Below are 19572 nucleotides of genomic sequence, written 5' to 3'. Positions count from 1 at the left end.
CCTCTCATTTATCCAGAGACGTCTTTCCGACTTACCCCTTCTCCTCTGCGGACAAGGCCTGGCAGGCCATCTTCCTTACTTAAATTCCCTCCTGACTGCTGCTTCCGTTTTCTGACTGCTTTGTCTGGTGTCAGAAGGAAGCCCCCCTCGTCCCCGGGCTCCCGCGGAAGCAGAGGCCGCCCTGGAGGAGCCTGGCGCACGGGCCCCGCCTGGCGCTTCCGATGAAGTCGGTGTCCATTTAATGATTATTTTCAACATTTCCTACAACAACAAATCTTCATCCAAGTATTATCTGAATCTTTCTAAAGTTATGGTTTTCACTTAAATAGCTTTGGTTAAAGTAGAAAAGCCTTTCTAAAGGCAGGAAAAATGGCTTTAAATAAAATACTAATAATACTTGAATATTTTGAAGAAAATCCTGGCCAATTTTCTTTTAAAAACATATTTACTTAAATCCTGTAAAAACTGTTCAGCGACGGTTATTCAAAACTTAGACTTCCCGTGTGTTAGGCCAGTCACCGGAGCCCTGGTCAGATGGGAGGGAGATGTGCTGCCCTGTGTGGTCAGTGCAGGCGTGTCCCATGGCTGGTGGGCGAGGGGCCGTGGTCCCGTTGTGGCGCCCACGTCGCTGCGCTCACGCCCTTGGCCTGTTTCCGCTTTGCCCCCTCAGACCAGAACCGGCCTCGCCCTGCTGCACCACGAAGGGTCTGGAAGCCCCTGCGACGTCCGCCTGCAGCTGACGAGAGAGGTCCTCACGATTCAGAAACAGGACGTGGTCTGTGTCCGCGGGAGCAGCCACGGCGCACGTGTAAGTGCCCTGCGCCGCCGCCGGGCGTCGTGTGGACGCGCTGGGAAGGCCTAACTGGGCGAGGCCGCTTTCCTGTTTCCTTCGGGCTGTTTGCTGAGGGAGAGCCCCTCCCCCATTAACTGTCCCCAGACATCGGGTTCCAGGTGGAACCCTTTACTGTCTCCCTGACTCCCGCCATTTCTTTGCTGACGGGTTTCCCTTAAGGACCTTTATGTGAAAATGGCCCCACGCACCACGGGATGGAACGTGACACAACCTCATTGGAGATGGAAGGACATAGTGTGAGAGGTCGTCTGCTGGCGGGAACCTCGGCCGGGAGGTCTCTGTCTAGAACCATGTGCAGCGGCCATTTTCTGGTGCCTGGTGTCAGCTCTGTCCCTGGCGTTTGGGGACATAAACAGGCGCTCCTGCCCCTTTTGGCTGCAGTCTTCTACAAATGAACTTTCCTTAAGGCAAGAAACTTACTGATTCGAGGCAATAAAATGTCGAATAAAGATGAGGAAGAATAATTTTGGCTGCTTTTGTTTCAGTTTAACTCAAACAGGGCTACCCTATGTGGTATATTTAACATACAGTATACTGTACATGATGTATTTTAATATGCGCTATACTGTGCGTGATACGTTTAATACACAGCATACTGTATATGGTATATTTAATACACAGTATGCTGTAAATGATATTTTAATATATAGCATACTGTATGCAATACGTTTAACATACAGTATACTGTACATGATATATTTAATATATAGTATGCTTCACACGATATATTTAATATGTAGTATACTGCACACGATATATTTAATATACAGTATACTGTATTAGGTGTGCTATATTAAAACTGTAGCCAATTCCCTGTTTTCCTTCTGGTGGGCTCATAATTGGAAATATATAAACCTATGCATATACAATCTACATCTCACTGCTCTGTCCTTTGAATGCACCCACCCAGGAGCTACAAAAACAGAGAGAGACTCAAGGAATCATGTAGCTGAAAATAAGTTCTTTCTGTGCATTTGATAATACCCCAGGTCATTCCTTTTCCCCAGTCCAGGGAGGGCTGTTGGGAGAGCGCGGGCTCTTACGTTCACAATTGCCTGGGTCCTCATGACCTTTGATCGGAAATGAAGTAAACTGGCCACTTCCCTCGAATCGGCGTTTCCTGGGAGATGCGGATGCTGCCAGTGCGATGTCTTCCCTGGGAGAGCCCGACGTGTCCCCGCACGGAAGCGATGCTGGGCTCCTGTGTGCGTCATGCACACACGTGGCCCTGAGAACGGAAGTGCTTGTGCTTCCACTGGAAGTGCCCTCTGTGCCCCACCTTTCTCAGGTCACTGCCCCTGTTCTGGATGGATGCTTCCTGCCATCCAGGACAGGTGAGGCGACTGTGATGGGGGTGGAGGACAGTTCCTTCCGCTGTTCCTCCCTTGAATCGAGGGTCGGGTTGGAGGTTGGGGTCCACCTTCCTGCAGCCCAGGCACTAACCCCTCATTCAGCCTACTGTCCCCTTCTGTCCCCTACCTGTTCTGAGTACTTGGTGGCATGGGACTGGGGAGCAGAGGGTTAGCAAAGAGTTTGGAACTGTTTAAAAAATTATCCTTCTTCAGAGTGACTTTATAATCTGTAGAGAACCCCTGACAACTTGTGATAAAAACATTCAGTGTTTCTGTGCTCAGTTGTCCAGGAAAAATAAATTACATTCTTTATTCATAGTGTCAGATTCTTGGCCTAAGGTTAAGTCCTTGATGAAAGTGATCAGTTCCTTCCTAGGATAAATGAGTGTGTGTTCGGACCTGTCAGTTTATGTTTATAATTTCCAGTGATTCACTGAGGGCTGTGAACGGCCACAGGACTGACCTTAACTCGCCCGCTCTGGAGAGTGGGTGGGGGGCACACGGGGCTTGGGTCTGTGACCACTGTGTCTGCCGGCCCCACTTCCGGTGTTCTCTGCGGGTTCCCTGCTTCTCCTCCTCCAAAATCGTGGACGTTCTGGTGAAGAAACACGTGTCCCTCTGCTGGATGGTTTGGGGGGCGGTTCCGGGGCAAACAGTCAGCAACCTGAGATCGGACTCCTGTATCCCAGCCACAGAGCAGGTTGGGTGCAGCCCCATTAGTTTGCGGGAGGGCTGAAGCACTGCATTCTTCAGTTGGTTATAAAAATAACAGCTGTCTTGCCTGAGAATGCGCCATGTGTCTGGGGAGCGAGAAGACTATTTTTAACAAAGGTCACAGCTGATTTTGGAGTGGGATCGAGAACACCTCTGGGGAGCTCTCACCGCGCCTGTGGAACTGGATGTCTCCAAGGAGGCCGCACCTGGCCGAGGACGATTATTCCCTTGAAGCTTATTCCGAAGGGCAGGAGTGGAAGGTCTAGTCAGCCCACGGTGGGTCAACAGAAGAAACAAGTCGGGGTTTTACACGTCGCCGAACCCCGAGCCTCTGCGGCCAGGACGTGATACTTACGTGTCAGATTCGGTGCGACACCTGTTTACTGGGCACACAGTAGAGGTACTAAATTCCAGCAGAAGCTAGCTTATCAGCAGGACCACAAGACTTAAAACTACCATTAAACGTCGTCGTTGCTGTCGTGGGTGACTCCGCCCCGGGGGCCGGGACCGCCCTGGGCCCCTGACATCAGGGTCCTTCTGCAGCCGCACGCACGTGCAGCAGGCCCACGGAGTTCTTGTCCTCGACGTCCGTTTTCTTCCCAGGAAATGGTGCTGGTGACCGTGGCCGCCTTTCGCGCTCTGACCTTGGGGCGAAGTGCGCGTGCCGCGTGCTTGGTGATCCAGCCGCGCAGTGGCGGGAACCGGCTCCCCCGACCCCGCAGGGACTCCGCATGGGGTCCCCGCCTCCGGCCGCACTTTCTGGATTGCGCACGTCCGAGACGCGGCAACGGGTGGACGTGGCCCTGCCGAAGCAATCGCCGCAATGTCAGTTCACGATGGGTGTTGTTTTTATCCCAAAAGATGGAGGACTGGACTGCATTGACTCTCCCATAAAACCAGAGGATTTTTTAAATCTGCCGGTTCATCACCGGAGTTTAAAACCAGAAAATTCTTATTCCATTCATATTTCTTCCCGTTGAGATCAACATGGCGTTTTGCGTATTTCAAATCCTGGGATTTTCCCATTATCTCCTAAAGAGAGGGAGTGCTTGTGGCGTGAGAGACCTAGCTTTTTCTCGTGTTTCAGGGTTTTGTGTACATCGTTTTATTTTACAGTCATCCCTGTACACGTGACACGTTGCATTTCTCTAATTGTAAGTTTATGCTTGTGGCTTAAATTAACGTGGTTGGGAAGGTCCGCACGAAGAGAACATTTTAATAAATTTATATCGTATTCGCTACCTTGAGTCCCGGCGAATTTGCGGCTGGCACGTACTTCAGTGGATTCTGTGTCCTCGTGTTACTATTTGGGACGCTAAGATTCAGAGCGACCGAGTCAAGCTCCTGGAGTTAGTCACGGGGTCGGGGCAGTGTCTCAGCTGCTCCTCTGTGAGGGTGTGACCCGGGGACGCTCTCGGACACACGGATCCCCGGTTCTGGGGGGGGCTGCCAAGCTGGCGTGAGGGGAGGCTCCCGGCCCCTGAGGCTGGCGTCGGCCCACCTGCCACGACCTGGCTGCATCTGCATGAGACCTCAGGAGGCAGTCCTGGGGCCCAGAGGTCAGAGGACAGCTGACTTTCTCCCCTGCTTGGAGCAGGAGTGCTGGAAAGTCACGTCCTTCATGAGTGAACTTGAAACCACCATAAAGTCATGTCCTTCATGAGTGAACTTGAAACCACTGTAAGCAACAGATGGCAGAAATAAAACAGACGTTGACCTTCGGGGACCTCAGGCTCGGCAACGACCAAGTTTGTAGCATGCCTCCGGCACAGGAGGCTACGGAGGTGGGACAAGGACAAGGCACGAAAAGTGACCCAGCAGACCTGAGTAGAGGGGCTGTCTTGAGATAAAGATGAAAACACACCCGGCATTGGAATCTCCGTGCACCAGCTAAACAACGTATCAGACACAAAACCCAGGCTATGAGACCACAAGACGTCACAGGAGTGGGGGGAGCTGGGGGCAAGGGGGTGGGTAGTGAACTTGTTAAAGTCATTTTCAAAAATTAAGTTTATTTCTCACGTAACAAGTGCTGTGAGGAATATCAACAAACTGATATTTTAGTTTGGAATAAAGAATTAAACTTGTATTAAACTCCCCAAGATGGATGAATTTGTTACCATGACGCCTGCCAAAGTCCTGGCTATGTCTGATAAATTCTATACTCAATGCCCACAATTCTGTCATTGCTCGTTTGTGATAAAATAAATGCATCATTACTGCTTTTGTCCACCTACATTTATATCCTTTCTGTGGTTCCCTTTTGCTTTCAATTCTCTGGGTCCGTAAATCTGCAGTAGGTAAATGTCAAAACATAGTTTGGAATTAATGATAAAGCAGAATATTTTTGAAGGTCCTTATCTCTTATGTTTGTGAAAAGTACAGCTGGCTTCGGTTGGAAGAGTTCATTGAAGAGTTACCTTAGATTCCAAACTTGGTCCTCCCAAGTCTCTTCACATCTGAATGAATTCATAATTCATTGCTCTGGGAAGTGAGCACACCCCAACCCTGAAGAGAAACATGGTTAAGGGGAGAACGTGGCTCGATGGATGAGGTACTGGCCCCACGGTTGTGCACTGAGCGAGCTTGTCAGAGAGGACTGCTTTGGTTGAATTAGAAAGTGCCTTTTGAGAGCACTAGTTTCCGTCTACACATCTGCTGAGAGAAGGGCTTTCGAAACTTGTGTCTGTGGCCTGGCTGTGAGTTCGTGAAGCATCAGGACACAGGAGGGGCCTTAGCTGGGTTGCTGTGTGGACGTTTTCAGCTAAAAGCTGTACAAGTTGTATTTTCTATTCGTTTTAACTATCCACTAACTTTTACAAATCTTGTTTTGAAAAAATTGTTAAATACGACAATGCTACATTCGTGTTAGAACCTAGGTAGTTACATGATCTTCAATTGTGAGAACACAGGTTGGCTGAACCTTCTCCCGGCTTTGAAACGTGAGATTCTTACAAGTCCCAGTGAGGGAGTTTAGAAGAGCAGAAAGAAGAGGTTTTTCATGACGAGACTTGACATCCTGATGTTTCTGTGACACTTGCTGGTTTCCCGTAATTCTCTCCACTGGCTGTCTTCGCAGGCCCAGGCTGCCCACGCAGAACCATGCAGATGGTCAGGTGCCCTCTTCCCACCGCGCCCTCCACAGGCTTTCCTCTGAGCACATGCAGAGAGGGCTCTGGGGTCCCCCCTCTTCCTGCTCCTGTGGGGACAGCAGTCCCATGGTCTGGGGCCCAGCCTGTGACCCCTCCAACCTCACTCTACCTCCAAATGTAGTCATACAGGGATGGGACTTCCACGTAGGGACTTGAGGGGAACAGTTCAGCCCACAGCAACTTTCTGTGTGGGACACACAGTATCATCCTCGCTTTCCAGACACAGAAACTCAATTTCTCAGAGGGTTAAGTGACCAGGGCGCATTTGCTCCAAAAGGAAATTTTAGCAGATTGCGTAGAGCAAATACTTGAATAAATAGTGTTCTGGATTAATAACAGATAACAGTCTCTTCAAGTTCTCCTGAACAAACGGTAAAGAGGCTCATTGCATAAATTTTTTCTGCTTTCACCTGTTGGGACTATTAGTCCAGATTTTTGGTGTGCATTAACCCGTTTTGCCTCAGGTGATCATTTTCTGAAGTTTTATTCGAAGTTTCCTCCTGAGATCGATATGTGAATAAAATGACTGATTTACAGTGTCATTTGGCAAAGTCTGTCTCAACAGAAACACCCTTGGCACTTTTCCAAATATATTTTCTCTCAAATATATCCGCTTGCTCTCCGTGAGGTTCAAATGCTCGCATTAATGGCGAAAGTTGGAAAACACGATTGAATGTTTGACAAATTCCGTGCGGTGGAGATTGCTGGCTGGTGTGGAATCACATGACCCTATTTTCTGGGCTTTGGTTACAATATTCCCCTCAGAGGCACGTTGGGTGTCGCCACACATGCGGCAGGGACTCAGGCTGAATGATGAGGCAGCCGGTAACTGTCCCCTTCGCCTTTCCCACTGAGTCGCTGGCTGACTCCAGACTTTGCGGACAGAAGACCCCCACGCACCGTGGGATTTACGTCCCGAGTGTGTCTGCCCTTGGCAGGGATGAGACGTGCTCCCAGCGTTCAGCTAAGTACTTGGAAAGGCCCGGAAGGAGCCCCCGCGAGTCTGTCAACGGGCGTGAGCTGGGCCTGCTCTTTACCGTCACCCCCTCGCGGGCAGTGCGGGACACAGAGACAGTGCGATCCGTTACCCTGAAGCCAGCGTCCCCGACCCGCGGCTCTCTCTCTGCGTGTGATGATACAAACGGCCACCAGCTGAAGATGCTGCAGCCACAGGACACTCAGAACACAGTGTTGCCGTTAACATCCACACGGGTAACGGATTCCCACGCGTGCGCTAAAGGAGGTACGTCGGCTCTGGTTTCTTGTGATGAATTCACTCCTGAGAATGGAGTCATTCTTGGATTTTACACGTTGTGCAAGAGACACGTTGTAAACGCTGGCTTCCCCCTCGGCCGTGCAGTCCCTGTGGCCCATTGCTGGCGGCTGGCATGCCCTGGGCTTGGGCAGGAGCCCACATGGCCCCCCTGACGGCCTGTCCCTGCTCACGGCGCTCTGTGAGCACACTCCTGATGGCCTGTCCCTGCTCACGGCTCTCCACGGCCCCCTGACAGCCTGTCCCTGATCACGGCGCTCCGCGAGCACACTCCTGATGGCCTGTCCCTGCTCACGGCTCTCCACGGCCCCCTGGCGGCTTGTCCCTGCTCATGGCGCTCCGCGAGCACACTCCCGATGGCCTGTCCCTGCTCACGGCTCTCCACGGCCCCCTGACAGCCTGTCCCTGATCACGGCGCTCCGCGAGCACACTCCCGATGGCCTGTCCCTGCTCACGGCGCTCCGCGAGCACACTCCCGATGGCCTGTCCCTGCTCACGGCGCTCCGCGAGCACACTCCCGATGGCCTGTCCCTGCTCACGGCGCTCCGCGAGCACACTCCCGATGGCCTGTCCCTGCTCACGGCTCTCCACGGCCCCCTGACAGCCTGTCCCTGATCACGGCGCTCCGCGAGCACACTCCCGATGGCCTGTCCCTGCTCATGGCTCTCCACGGCCCCCTGACAGCCTGTCCCTGCTCATGGTGCTCCGCGAGCGCACTCCCGATGGCCTGTCCCTGCTCACGGCGCTCCGCGAGCACACTCCCAATGGCCTGTCCCTGCTCACGGCTCTCCACGGCCCCCTGACAGCCTGTCCCTGCTCACGGTGCTCCGCGAGCGCACTCCCGATGGCCTGTCCCTGCTCACGGCGCTCCGCGAGCACACTCCCGATGGCCTGTCCCTGCTCACGGCGCTCCGCGAGCACACTCCCGATGGCCTGTCCCTGCTCACGGCTCTCCACGGCCCCCTGACGGCCTGTCCCTGATCATGGCGCTCTGCGAGCACACTCCCGATGGCCTGTCCCTGCTCACGGCGCTCCGCGTTTGGTGTGAAAGCATCTATGCTTCTGCTTCCAGAGCAGAGAACGTGGGTCGTTGCCGTTGTTCCCACGGGATCTTTCTGAGCCACAGATGCGCCTGGCCCTCCCCTTCCACCCCAGGCCCCTGTCTTCCACCCTCAGATCTGGTGCAGTTGGTGAAACGATCGGTCAGTTTAGACCAAGCAGAACAGGAGCTGGGGATTGAACGTGTATGCGGTTTGGAGGCCTTGCTGGTTCCGGGCACCGCTGCACTTCCAGCTCGTTGCCACCCCTGGCGCCTTCACGCGTGGTTGGGCCCCGTGGGCCAAGGACCGGAGATGGTGATCATTCAGGGGTCAGCTCTGACTACCTGAGAACAGGCCTGGGCCTGAAGGCGGTTGTGCCAGGTGGAGAGGCAGCAGGGGAGGGAGCCAGGCTGGGGACTGGTGGGAAGAATGGATTTGAAGGCGGGTTGAGATCGGGAGAGCACAGCCATTTCCTGGGGCCTGTGATCCTTGAGAAAGATCCGGAAGATCGGCCAGCTTGCAGGAATTCACCTTGGGTTTAAATAACGGCCGTAATAGGGCCTGGATCTTGTGTGTCTGTTTTTAATCCAGGTCTCTGCTCCTCAAGGTAACACTACAGACAGGAAGTGAACGTGTGTCACTCTGCAGGTGTATTTTAAAGAGTTACTTAAATTTAAATGAACGTATGTCTGCATTTTGCATTCACTCTCTGATCGTGCATTTCAACCTAAACTTGCTTTGTTTTCTAAAATTTTTTAAAGCACAGAACCGTTACGCTGCGCAGACAGCCCGTTGGTGGCTTGGGCCTGAGCGTAAAGGTAGGAACGCATTCCTCCCTCGTGACCTTCTTTCTGAGCGCGTGTCTGTGCTGATCGTGACGGAACCTTCTCTCTGCCTGTCTTCCAGGGAGGCGCTGAGCACAGGGTCCCTGTCGTCATATCAAAGATATTCAGAGGCCACGCAGGTAACGCGGCCAGGACATGTATGCCCATGGCAGTTTGTGAGATAATGTGTTATTGGAAACGAGAAAAATAAGCACCTGTTTGTGTGCTGGGTTGTTTAGCGGCCGTTTTGTTTTGTTGTTGCCCCTACGTTACCCCTGACACGGCTCTGCCTTTTTCATGTCCTCTGAGGCCGCAAGCCCTTAAGAGAGATACCGATTCCCCTGTGGCCATCAGGGCAGCCTCTGGAGACACGTTCAGGGCCAGACCACAGGGTCTTCTCAGCAGTGTGATGCCCGAGGACACATGGTCCTGGCGTCGGCAGTCATGATGCTCATGGAGGTCTGTGACAAAAATCGCGTCCCGCCCTCTGGGAGCGGCTTGGTGTGGAGGCCGGGATGGCCGTCGGGGACGCGGTTGGACGGTGTCAGGCTTGGGGGGGGATGGTCGCCCCGCAGCTGCCGCTGACTCAGGTCACCGGGAGCGGGAGTGGGAATGGATGTGCGGTTTGCGGCCTCACCGTCCAGTGCTGAACGGTGGGAGATGGTTGTAGTACAGTCACGTAGTTAGATGGCAGGGACCAGTCCGGTGTCCCAGCAGGCCCTCCGTGCGGCCGCCTCCACTCTGCCTGTGGGTGCCGGTCCCCCTGAGGCTCAGGGGCCATTTGTCCCCCTGCTGGAGGAGGAGGGGAGACAGCGACCCGTGTGGGGTAAGGGGTCCGAGGCGGTGAAAACAGAGCAGGGGTGAGTCGCCCACGCAGACTGGGCTCTTGAACAGTGGAAACGTGCCCCCTCCTTCTCCCCGACTGCAGCCCCAGCCCCGTGTCAGAGCGCGTGGCGGCCCAGTCGTTGTGGGAGAGGCGGCCTCAGCCTGGGACCCCACCACCGCGTGCTCCGCAGGTGCGTGCGTGCAGGGGCTGTGGCGTGGACCTGTGGCTGGAGTCCATGTCTACACGGAATGTGAATTCCCCACAACAACCTTGACTCATTCATGCAGAGAAGAGAGATTTTAACCACACATTTGCATTTGCAAAAAGACCATTTCCACCCAAAGGACATTGAGTCATCGGCTCAACAACAGTGTTATATTTCTCACCTTGTTGAGCAAGGTTACAACAGATGGGTAGTGTTTCATCAGGACCGAGGCTGAGACTCAGGGCATTCGAGGAGACCAGCTTGTGAATTGTGGCCAGTGCGTGGCTCTCCTGCATACGCCTTCCTAACACAAGGATTTCAGTTCTGCAGGAAGTGTGGTTTTGATGAAATCTGTAGGTAGCAGGAGAGCTGCACTGGTCTCTGCATCACGTGGGTCACTCTTGTTGACGTTTTCAAAGATTTCAAAACCGTCGTCCCTCCAGACTGGAGTGTTCCTGTTGTACTTCTGGTGATACCGTAGAGCCCAGATGCTTCCAGAACCTAGTGCGTCTGTGCAAGGGACTGTCCCTACCTGGACTGGGCCATCTGTCTGGTTCCTTCTGTGCCATGTGGCACACGGGGTGGGCTGATTGGTGATGGAAGGAGGACAGCTCGATGTGTTTCTGTGATGTTGCAATCACCCCGTCTTTTCTACTAGTGTAGGTTTTCATTTGTGGATATGAGTGTGTCAGAGGAGAGGAAGTAGGATTAACCAGCAGATAAAAATCAGAAAAAGCTTTTATGCTTAAGTTAGAGGGAAAACCTCCATTCTCTGTGGAGGGACAAACAGGTGAAGGCCATGTGCAGAGAGCGCCACCGTGAATCGAAGCTGCAGTTTTGAGAAAGGTGGCCAGTCACCCCAGTCCTCCCATCTCTGAGCTGGGGCCCCCGAGGCAGCTGGGCCAGTAGATTCCCCCACTTCCTACTGGTCCTGCAGCCAGAATGTGTGGGTGCCTCCTGAGCAGAGTCCCTGCAGGGGTCAAAGAAGCTTCCTGTCTTCTCAGGCTGCCTCCATCCTGGCATCGGTGGCCGGTGAGCTGAGAGCCAGGGCCCTGTCCCCATCCATTGGGTCACCTGTCCCTGCACTCCATCAGTGCGGTCCTGCCTCAGTCGTCCTCAGTAGCTCAGGCCTCTTCTCAGACACGAAGACGGTCGCCCCCACCCTACTGCTGTCGGCCTGCGTTCCAGACCTGTTGCTTCCCTTTTCACCGAGTGCATATCCCACACCCTGAGCTCTTTGTAAAGTCTGCATAAATGCTCAACCGACTGTGAGCTTTTACAGACCCAGGCTCGGTGTAACGCCACTCACCTCAGAGTATGGCACAGGACTATTGTTTCACGGGCAGGGACGCCCTTGGCTGCTGGAAATCTGTGCCCAGCTGCCGTGTGCCTCTGGTGTCGGGTGAAAGTGTGGGGCCCCGTGTGCTGGAGCCCCGGGTCCAGGCGACCTGGAGACGCACATGGCAGCCAGCACACCCGTGAACTGGTTCCCGGTCCAGCAGTCAAGTCAGGATTGGCTCCTGGAGATGGGAGACTCCAGGTGAGTGGTGGGAAGGGGGACACTGGCCCTGGTGAGACGGCCGCACCCCCACATGGCCTGGGGACCTCCCCGATGTGGCAGGTGTCACTTGCCCACAAGGAAGGCCTAGATGTTGAGGGATCGTCTGCAGCCTCAGTCCCACTGGGAACGTGATGTGCACCTGGCTTCACGTTCAGGAGCGAGGCGGCTATAAACTGTAAGGTCAAAGGGGAACGTCAGCTCAGGCTGTCGTTCGTCTGTGCATTTGTGCAGCCACGTTCAACAAATCATGTCTTCGGAAGAGTCTCTGTTTTGGGCATTCAGCGGTGATGAGCCCGCCATCACATCAAAATCGTCAGGCAACAAGATGAATAAGGTATGTTCAGGCCGCGGCCATAGGTTCCGCTGTGTAGGAAACTAGGCCGTGTGATGACGGACGTGAGGGAGGGTTTTGTGCGACGTGGTCTGAGAAAGTCCTCCCGCGGGTGATGTTCAGCAGATATTGGCGAGAAACGGAAGAGTGTAGCCCGGGTCGCCTCGGCGGGAGCGTGGTGCACGTGGAGAGGAGGAGACATGGTGGTCGTCAGGCCGGAAGAGGCGGAGACACGGTGGTCGTCACGCCGGAAGAGGCGGAGACAGTGGTCGTCACGCCGGAAGAGGTGGAGACACAGGCGTCGTTTTGCTGGAGGAGGCGGAGACACGCCGCCGGAAGAGGCCGGTGGCCGGGTGTTCGGGTTCTGAAGTCCAAGGAAGGAGCTTGGGTTGTATTTACCAGCGAGAAGGTGGTTTGCGGACTTTCCAAACGCAGCATTATAACGTCTGTTCACGTTAAAGACCCACCACCCGGCTGCTGCAGGAAGTGAGCAGGAGGGACCGCGCTCTCGGACGTCTTGGTGAACGTGGGGGCAGCCGCCAGCCTCTCAGGTGCTTTGAAGGGGAGCCCAGGCGCGATTTTACAGAGACACCACGGGGACTCCTGCTGGAGTCTCTGTATCTTTAGCTTCAGCAGCATCTGACGGCATTTGGTAACATGACACAGCAGACACGGGGATCAGCAGATGCTGGAAACGTGGGTGGGGGTGGGGATCCACGCCCCGTGGCAGGTGCATGCTTAAGGGTGCTCGGAACGGGTCGGGGAATTAGAACAAAAGAAGCATTTGAATTAGGGTGATTTTCTAAGAACTTAACCTCCATGGGGAGGAGCGGCTGCCTGAGCACCTGGGGTGTGAAAGGAGGGGGCCTGAGGGGGGTCCAGAGGCCGAGGGGCCGGGTTACCCTCTGGCTCCTTTATTTCTTCAGGAAGAGCTTTCCCACCTCCTGCGAGCGCATGAAGTCCCTCTGGGGCTCAGGACGCACCCAGAGGCTCTCCCCGCACACCTCGGTGCCCAGGCCTCCTGGGAGGGACCCACGGCAGACCGTGGTGCCCCGCGGCCTCCAGCCAGGCCGAGGCTCTGAGCTCAGAGGCCCGGTGAGTCCATGATGTCTGCTCACATCATGAAGAAAAGGTACAAGTGTTTATTTTGCTTGGGGATATTTATTAATACTATATACCTAGTAAGTAAAGTCTTAAAAATATCTTTCCTTGGACATTTAACATTCCTTCAATTCCTGAAGCCCTTCAAGTTACTATTAGAAATTTCTCTTTGGTAACTTCAAACCTCGTGAACAGGGGCAGCTCACTTGGCTTGTAGGATCACAGGCTCTCGCTCACTCTCGGGGACCTGCTGCTACACTGAGCTCCCCCTCGCTTCACGGGGCAGTGAAGACACACCTACTTCCTGCCCTCCTGGAGTGTGCCTCATGCTGGGAAGCCAGGTCACCCACAGGGACACAGATAAATAATGGCAGGAGCGGATCGTAGTGCAAAGAAAAATATGAATTTTACTTAATGCTCTCTGTGTCTGGGCATTCAGCACCCTGTCAGAGAGGGACTTTCGTGACCACCCTCGTGGTGCGGTGAGAACGCTGAGGCACAAGTACACTAAAAAGATTGTCCAGAGACACACGGCTGGCAAACGGAAAAGCCAGGGTGTGGCCCACGTGGTGAGTCTCTGAGGTCGTCGTGAGAAATTGCCCTGAAAATCCGTGGATTCACGTCCAGGTAGGGATGTCTTTGGTTGTGAAATATCCTAAATGTCCAGTGGCCTGAAGGGATAGGGTCTGCTTTTCTGACTCAACAAGAAGCCAGCGGTCCAGGCCCCGGCATCTCCCCGTCCTTCCACGGAGCCGTCCCTACCAACTTGGGCTTCGCCACATTACCTGTTCCACATTTACAGAATGGCTGCCTTTCAAGGCAGTAACCCTCTTTCCAGGTGGGGCAGAAGAGAGTTGGCGAAGGCCACCTCCAGGAAGGGCCGTCTTTTCCTGCAAGAAGAATGCTTTCCGGCATCGTCCCCACCCACTAACTGGGACTGCACCCAAGTCACCCTCGGAAAGGCCGAGGGAATGAGCTTGCGGCATGTCTTTTGGTCAGCTCTCTTCAGCCCGAGTTCAGGGGAGCGCAGGGCCTCCTCTCACCAGAAGGAAACACCGGGCTCTCCGAAGCAGTGTGAGCACGTGCACCTGTCGTGGGGGAGGTGACTCGGGGCTGGGCAAGTATGGGGGGGTGGCGCTTGCATTTTGTCAACAATGGTGCCTTCAGCAGCTTCCTTTCCCTGGACACAAAGGGCCTCGTATGTACATTAGCTCTGCTCTTTCAAACCTTGATGAGTCCTTCTTTTGGGCCACACCATTGGGCTCTTTTCCTTGGACCCTTTCCAGCTATATCCCACTTTCTCGTGCTGCTTTTCTTGTGTTCTTCTGCTGATGAAGCTCGTGGCTGGCTCCCAGCCTGTGTGCTTGCGTCTGCGCCAAGAGTGGAATCCGTAGCTGCCGAGGAGCCCTTTCCCACTGGCAGATGAGGTCTGGGGGCAGGGACGTTCAAGGAAGTGGAGACAAGGAGAGCAGGTGCGGCAGCTGTGGGGCCTCTTAAAGGTGAGCTAGAAAACACTTCCTTCTAGAGGCTCCGGATTCGCACGGAAACGTTCCCTAATTTACTGTATTATGTTTCACACACAAATTTCCTAAAATACGTGGTTTTAACTACAACTGTGATTTATGACTCCATTTGTTAATAATTAACAAGCCATAAGTGGTTACCAACTGGAAAAAAAAATCTTAGAAATAATGTAGTAGAGTTTTCCTTCCTTAAGTGACAAAACGCCAGCATTTCATAGCAGTTAAACTTCTGGTTAGTGATGACTAACTAGTGAGTACGTGTCCTTACGTCTCTTGTGATTTCAGTGTCTGAAACTGATGCCGCATTTACCTTGTGAAGAAACGTCTCAGACTTAAACAGAAAGCGCCCATACACTTGTGGCCTTTTATTTACTTATTATTTAATGATCACACAAAGGAATACAGGGGTCAATGGAAATAGTGAAGAACCCTAGACCCAGGACACTAGGGTCCAGTGCCGCCCTTCTGCAGATCCGCGTATGCCCTTTCCTTACAACTTTCTGTATTTCCTAAATGCATCCTGGGTGCTGGTTCCTTTCCAGACCCCGAGACATGGAGGTGTGGAGCACAGGACCTCAGCCTGGAGGAAAACTAGATCAGTACTTGAGTACATACATGGAAGTTGCACTGTTTGTGTGCGTACACGTGTATGCATATGTGTGAGCCTGTTCTGTGTAGAGTTACGGATATGTGCACGTGCGCATACACGGAACACGGACATAACCAACAAGAGATCAAGCTTCATAAGCTGAAGGTAACTAACTACCTCGGAAGGTGTGGCTTAGAGCAGATTCGCGGTTGCCAGTTAACACTCAGGGTCAGCTGTGCTCGGCCCCGTCTGAAGGATGTGAGCAAACTGCACGACTCTGGGGCTCCGTGGGTGGTGGGCGTAGGATGACCTTGAGGAGAGCTGGCCCCGGAGACTCGAAGCGTAACCTGAGGAGGTCATTCGTCCTGGTTGGGCTTTGCTCTCCTTGCTGTGAAGTGAGCAACGCGGAGTTCTGGCCCGGCACCGGAAGTCGGGCCTCCGCAGCAGGTGTGCTAAGATTTCACAGGACAGGCAGGGAAGCTGGACCAGCCGGGTCCCCGGGTTACCCCCGAGGCCACCAGGGGCACCACAGACCCTCTGTCGGTGGGTGCGGTGAGGGGCGTTCACTCTTTTCTTGAGGAGAGCAGCACATCCCGTGGGAGCCGCAGGCTGACCAGCGGCCTCTGCCGCGTGCGGTGCTGACGGGTCCGACCCTGGTTTCTCGAGTCCAGGCTGCAGAGAGGGCATCGCAGTCTCATGCAGCTCAAGCTGCCCTGTTGATCCCGCCAGTGAGGAGAGAGGTATTTAGCAGGCGAGGGTGTCTTCCTAGTTTGCGCCCACACCTGGTAGGTAATAGACGCCCCACAGAAATTGCTCAGAACTGGGGGGGGGGCATTCCTCTAGCAGCATAGAGGAGGTGTGTCACGTGGAGTTGTGTCGTGTCGTGTGGTGTGCTCTGAGCTGAGCTAGCCTGTTGTGTGGGGACGCAGTTCTGCCTGAGATCAGTCTCAGGGGTGCGCTCCTGGGTGTCTACTCCCTGGCGGTGTTGAGTGCACCTCCCCAGGCCCACCTGCCTACATCTGCTCACACCTGCCCACACCTGCTCACACCTGCCCAGGATGCAGAAGTGTGGGCCCCTCAGGGTGGCTGAGTGATGTCATCACCCAGAATTCCACTTAAAAACCTGAACCAGTGGGGCGCCTGGGTGGCTCAGTCGGTTGAGCGTCCGGCTTCGGCTCAGGTCATGATCTCACAGTCTGAGTTCGAGCCCCGCGTCGGGCTCTGTGCTGACAGCTTGGAGCCTGGAGCCTGCTTTGGGTTCTGTGTCTCTCTCTGTGTCTGCCCCTCCCCCACTCATGCTCTGTCTCTCAAAAAAATAAATAAGTAAATAAAAATAAAAAACCTGAACCAGCCGTAGGCAGCAGGACTCGGAGGGAGATGTCACGGAGCCAGCAAGGAGTTCTGCGTGGGTGGGGTGTTCACGCTGAGCGTGCGGGTGTGGTGAGTGTGGCCGCATCCTTTGAACGTGACGCTTAATTCTCTGTGTGGCGCTTCTGTGCCCTTGCCCAGGAGTATCCAGTGACCCCGTCCCGTCACAAAACCGTAAACGCCGGGCAGAAATTCAGCCCTTTGCGTGTTGCTGGCCTTGGTCACCCACTGACCCCGTGCATCGTGCCTCAGCCTCGTTCCCACGGCAGCTCTGCCTCGCCGGGCTTCCCCCACCCTTCTTGGGGTGCAGACCCCACCCCCTCGCCTGCCGGCGTCTCAGACGCTCCGTCGCAGACGCGCCAGCGCCACCGTGGTTGTGCGTGTGTGGAGTCACGGACCCTGAGAACATTTACGCTTTTGGAAAAGCGAAAGCAGCGTGGCTGCCCGGTTCGTACTGTGCCGGATTAAGGGGGAGAAGAGCGTCTCCGCCGAGAACGACGTTCACAAGGAGCCTCTCGATGTGGCGGAAGTGAAGCGCGGAGCTTCGTGCCGCGTGCAGACAGTGAGCACAGGGAGGCGCTGGACGGCTGGCAGCTGTCACCCCTTCGGGCTCCTCCCGCTGCTGCGGCCCAGCCCCCGCCCCGGGTATCACGGCAACGTTTCGGTGGGCGTGTGGGCAGGCCCGGCCGGTGGCTGGTTTGAGGCCCGTGTTCGGGAGACTCGTGGGCCCTCTCGAAACTACCCAGAAAATTCCAACAAGAGGGAGGGAAAGAGAGGAGCTTGTGCGTTAGGAAGGGCGAAAGGGATGAGAGCCAGGGTCTTTCACGCGAAACTTCCGTTGTCAAAAGCGAGTAAGCGTCCTGGGCGAAATGTGGGTTCTCATAAGGCCCCGCTGAGTGTCAGACTGGGAGCAGACACGCCGTGCGATTCGTGCAGATGTTCGCACGTGACACAGGACAGCATTTCTGCAGCCACGTGTGGGGATTTCTCTGAGGGGAAGCAGAGGTGAGGCGGGGCCCGCTGCCTGCCCAGCTCTCCAGCCTGCCCGGGCCGAGCTTCTGAAGCTGCGGCCTTGGGGTCCTTAGACCTCAGGGTGTCTGAGCTGCGTGGGTGCAGCTGTGGGTCCCCTGGGCCCCTGATTTCCAGCCTTCTCTAGAATTTTCACTTGCATCTGGCGTCTCACTGCCATGAGTATGTCATCACCGCATCGATTTGCGATTGATTTATTTTCACATCCGCGATATTTCATCAGTTTAGCTGATTGCATGTTAAAGCTTCCCCCTCCCCCTTCCCCGCTTCCGGTCGACACTGACTCCTGAATCTGTAGCCGATGCTGAGCCCTTCGAGACCCCTGCCGTCTTGCACGCCCAGGGAATGTGCGACAGGTGCCCGGGGAGCCGAGCGCCAGCCGCCTCAGGAAGCAGAGGGAAGAGTCTGAGCTCCATTCTTGTAGACGTGACTGATTCAGGGTGCCGCGGCCTTGCAGTGACACCGCTCAGACCCAGGGCCCGTGTGCTGGGCTCCCGTCTCACTGCCCCTGAACCAGCAGAGGTGCCCGCGGGGCCCCCACCTTCCTGTCGGTTCCGTGGGGGAGCCCGCCTTCAGCGTGTAGAACGAGGTCCAGACATGCAGACCCGCGTGCCCACGGTGATAGCAGGTCAGCCCCTGACCCCTTCTGGGGGTCCGTGGATCTCGGTAGACCCCGCTCTGAGATGGGTTAGGCTGCACCTGACCGCAGTTGTGCACACACAGCCTGAGACGCCCCTCCCGCTTGGGGCGGCTGAGTGCAGAGTGGGAGCAGAATTTCTCGCCACACTCGCCTCCCCCCGGTTCTTTCACCAAACCCCAGTCTACTTCCCGTGTCCAGAGAGCTGGCCCTATGGGGGAGGAGGCCCCGGGGCCAATCCTGGACCGAGTTAGGGGTGGAGAGAGTCGGATGAAGAGCTTTTCCGTGCCTCCTCTTGTTTACTGGAAACAAACCGATGAATGGCATGATTTTAAAGCTGCCGAAATAAACAGAACTTGAAACAGATAATAGAAGTGGACTCATCCTCTGGGTGAGAAATGCTGAAGCTCTGTGGGATCCTGTCACACCCTGCGGGGGCCTTGTCGCACCCTGCGGGGGCCTTGTCGCACCCTGCGGGACCCTGTTGCACCCTAAGGGACCCTTTCAAACTCTGGGGGCCCTGTCGCACCCCGTGGGACCCTGTCACACCCTGAGGGCCCTGTCGCACCCTGTCGCACCCTGCGGGGCCCTGTCTCACCCTGCGGGGCCTTGTCACACCCTGTGGGACGCTGTCGCACCCTAAGGGACCCTGTCGCACCCTGAGGGCCCTGTCGCACCCTGGGGGACCCTGTTGCACCCTGCGGGGCCCTGTCTCACCCTGCGGGGCCTTGTCACACCCTGTGGGACGCTGTCGCACCCTAAGGGACCCTGTCGCACCCTGAGGGCCCTGTTGCACCCTGGGGGACCGTGTCGCACCTTGTGGGACCCTGTTGCACCCTGCGCTTCCTGCAGAATTGCCAGGAATGGGGGGTGTTCTGGACAGGGGTTTATTTTCAGAAAATCAGATCCAAATTACTGAAGGTGATCAGTCTTCCCTGTGATTCTACAGTCACTTGGGGATTCTGCAGACCCTGTGTGTGTGTGTGTGTGTGTGTGTGTGTGTGTGTGTGTGTGTGTGTGAGAGAGAGAGAGAGAGAGAGAGAGAGACAGAGAGAGAGAGAGAGACAGAGAGAGAGAGAGAGTTGGGGGCGGTATTTCTGAGACATCAGCGTGGGTTATACAGCAATCCAAGGTATCAAGGTTACTTTTAACAACTGCTGACACTGTCACTTTTTTGTTATTGGTTGTTCAGTT

At 54.9% G+C, this 19572-nt stretch overlaps 1 protein-coding gene and 1 long non-coding RNA gene across 2 annotated transcripts in view; both read left to right on the top strand.

Annotated features, from left to right (window-relative positions):
• Positions 1 to 545: 545 nt before the first annotated feature.
• The window catches only part of SNTG2 (syntrophin gamma 2), a 125126-nt gene continuing 106099 nt past the window's right edge, over positions 546 to 19572 (top strand). The window contains 4 exon segments of the mRNA XM_030311738.1: positions 546 to 579; positions 582 to 808; positions 9146 to 9202; positions 9291 to 9348. Coding sequence (XP_030167598.1) covers positions 546 to 579; positions 582 to 808; positions 9146 to 9202; positions 9291 to 9348 — 376 coding nt within the window.
• On the top strand, positions 12227 to 18945 carry LOC116737996. The gene is made up of 3 exons (XR_004343459.1): positions 12227 to 12682; positions 13058 to 15509; positions 16854 to 18945. It is a non-coding gene; the product is annotated as an uncharacterized LOC116737996 (long non-coding RNA).

The sequence above is a fragment of the Lynx canadensis genome, chromosome A3 (assembly GCF_007474595.2).
Source record: "Lynx canadensis isolate LIC74 chromosome A3, mLynCan4.pri.v2, whole genome shotgun sequence".
Lineage (NCBI taxonomy): Eukaryota > Metazoa > Chordata > Mammalia > Carnivora > Felidae > Lynx > Lynx canadensis.
Note: the sequence above shows the minus strand (reverse complement) of the source record. Positions and strands in the feature narration are given on the sequence as shown.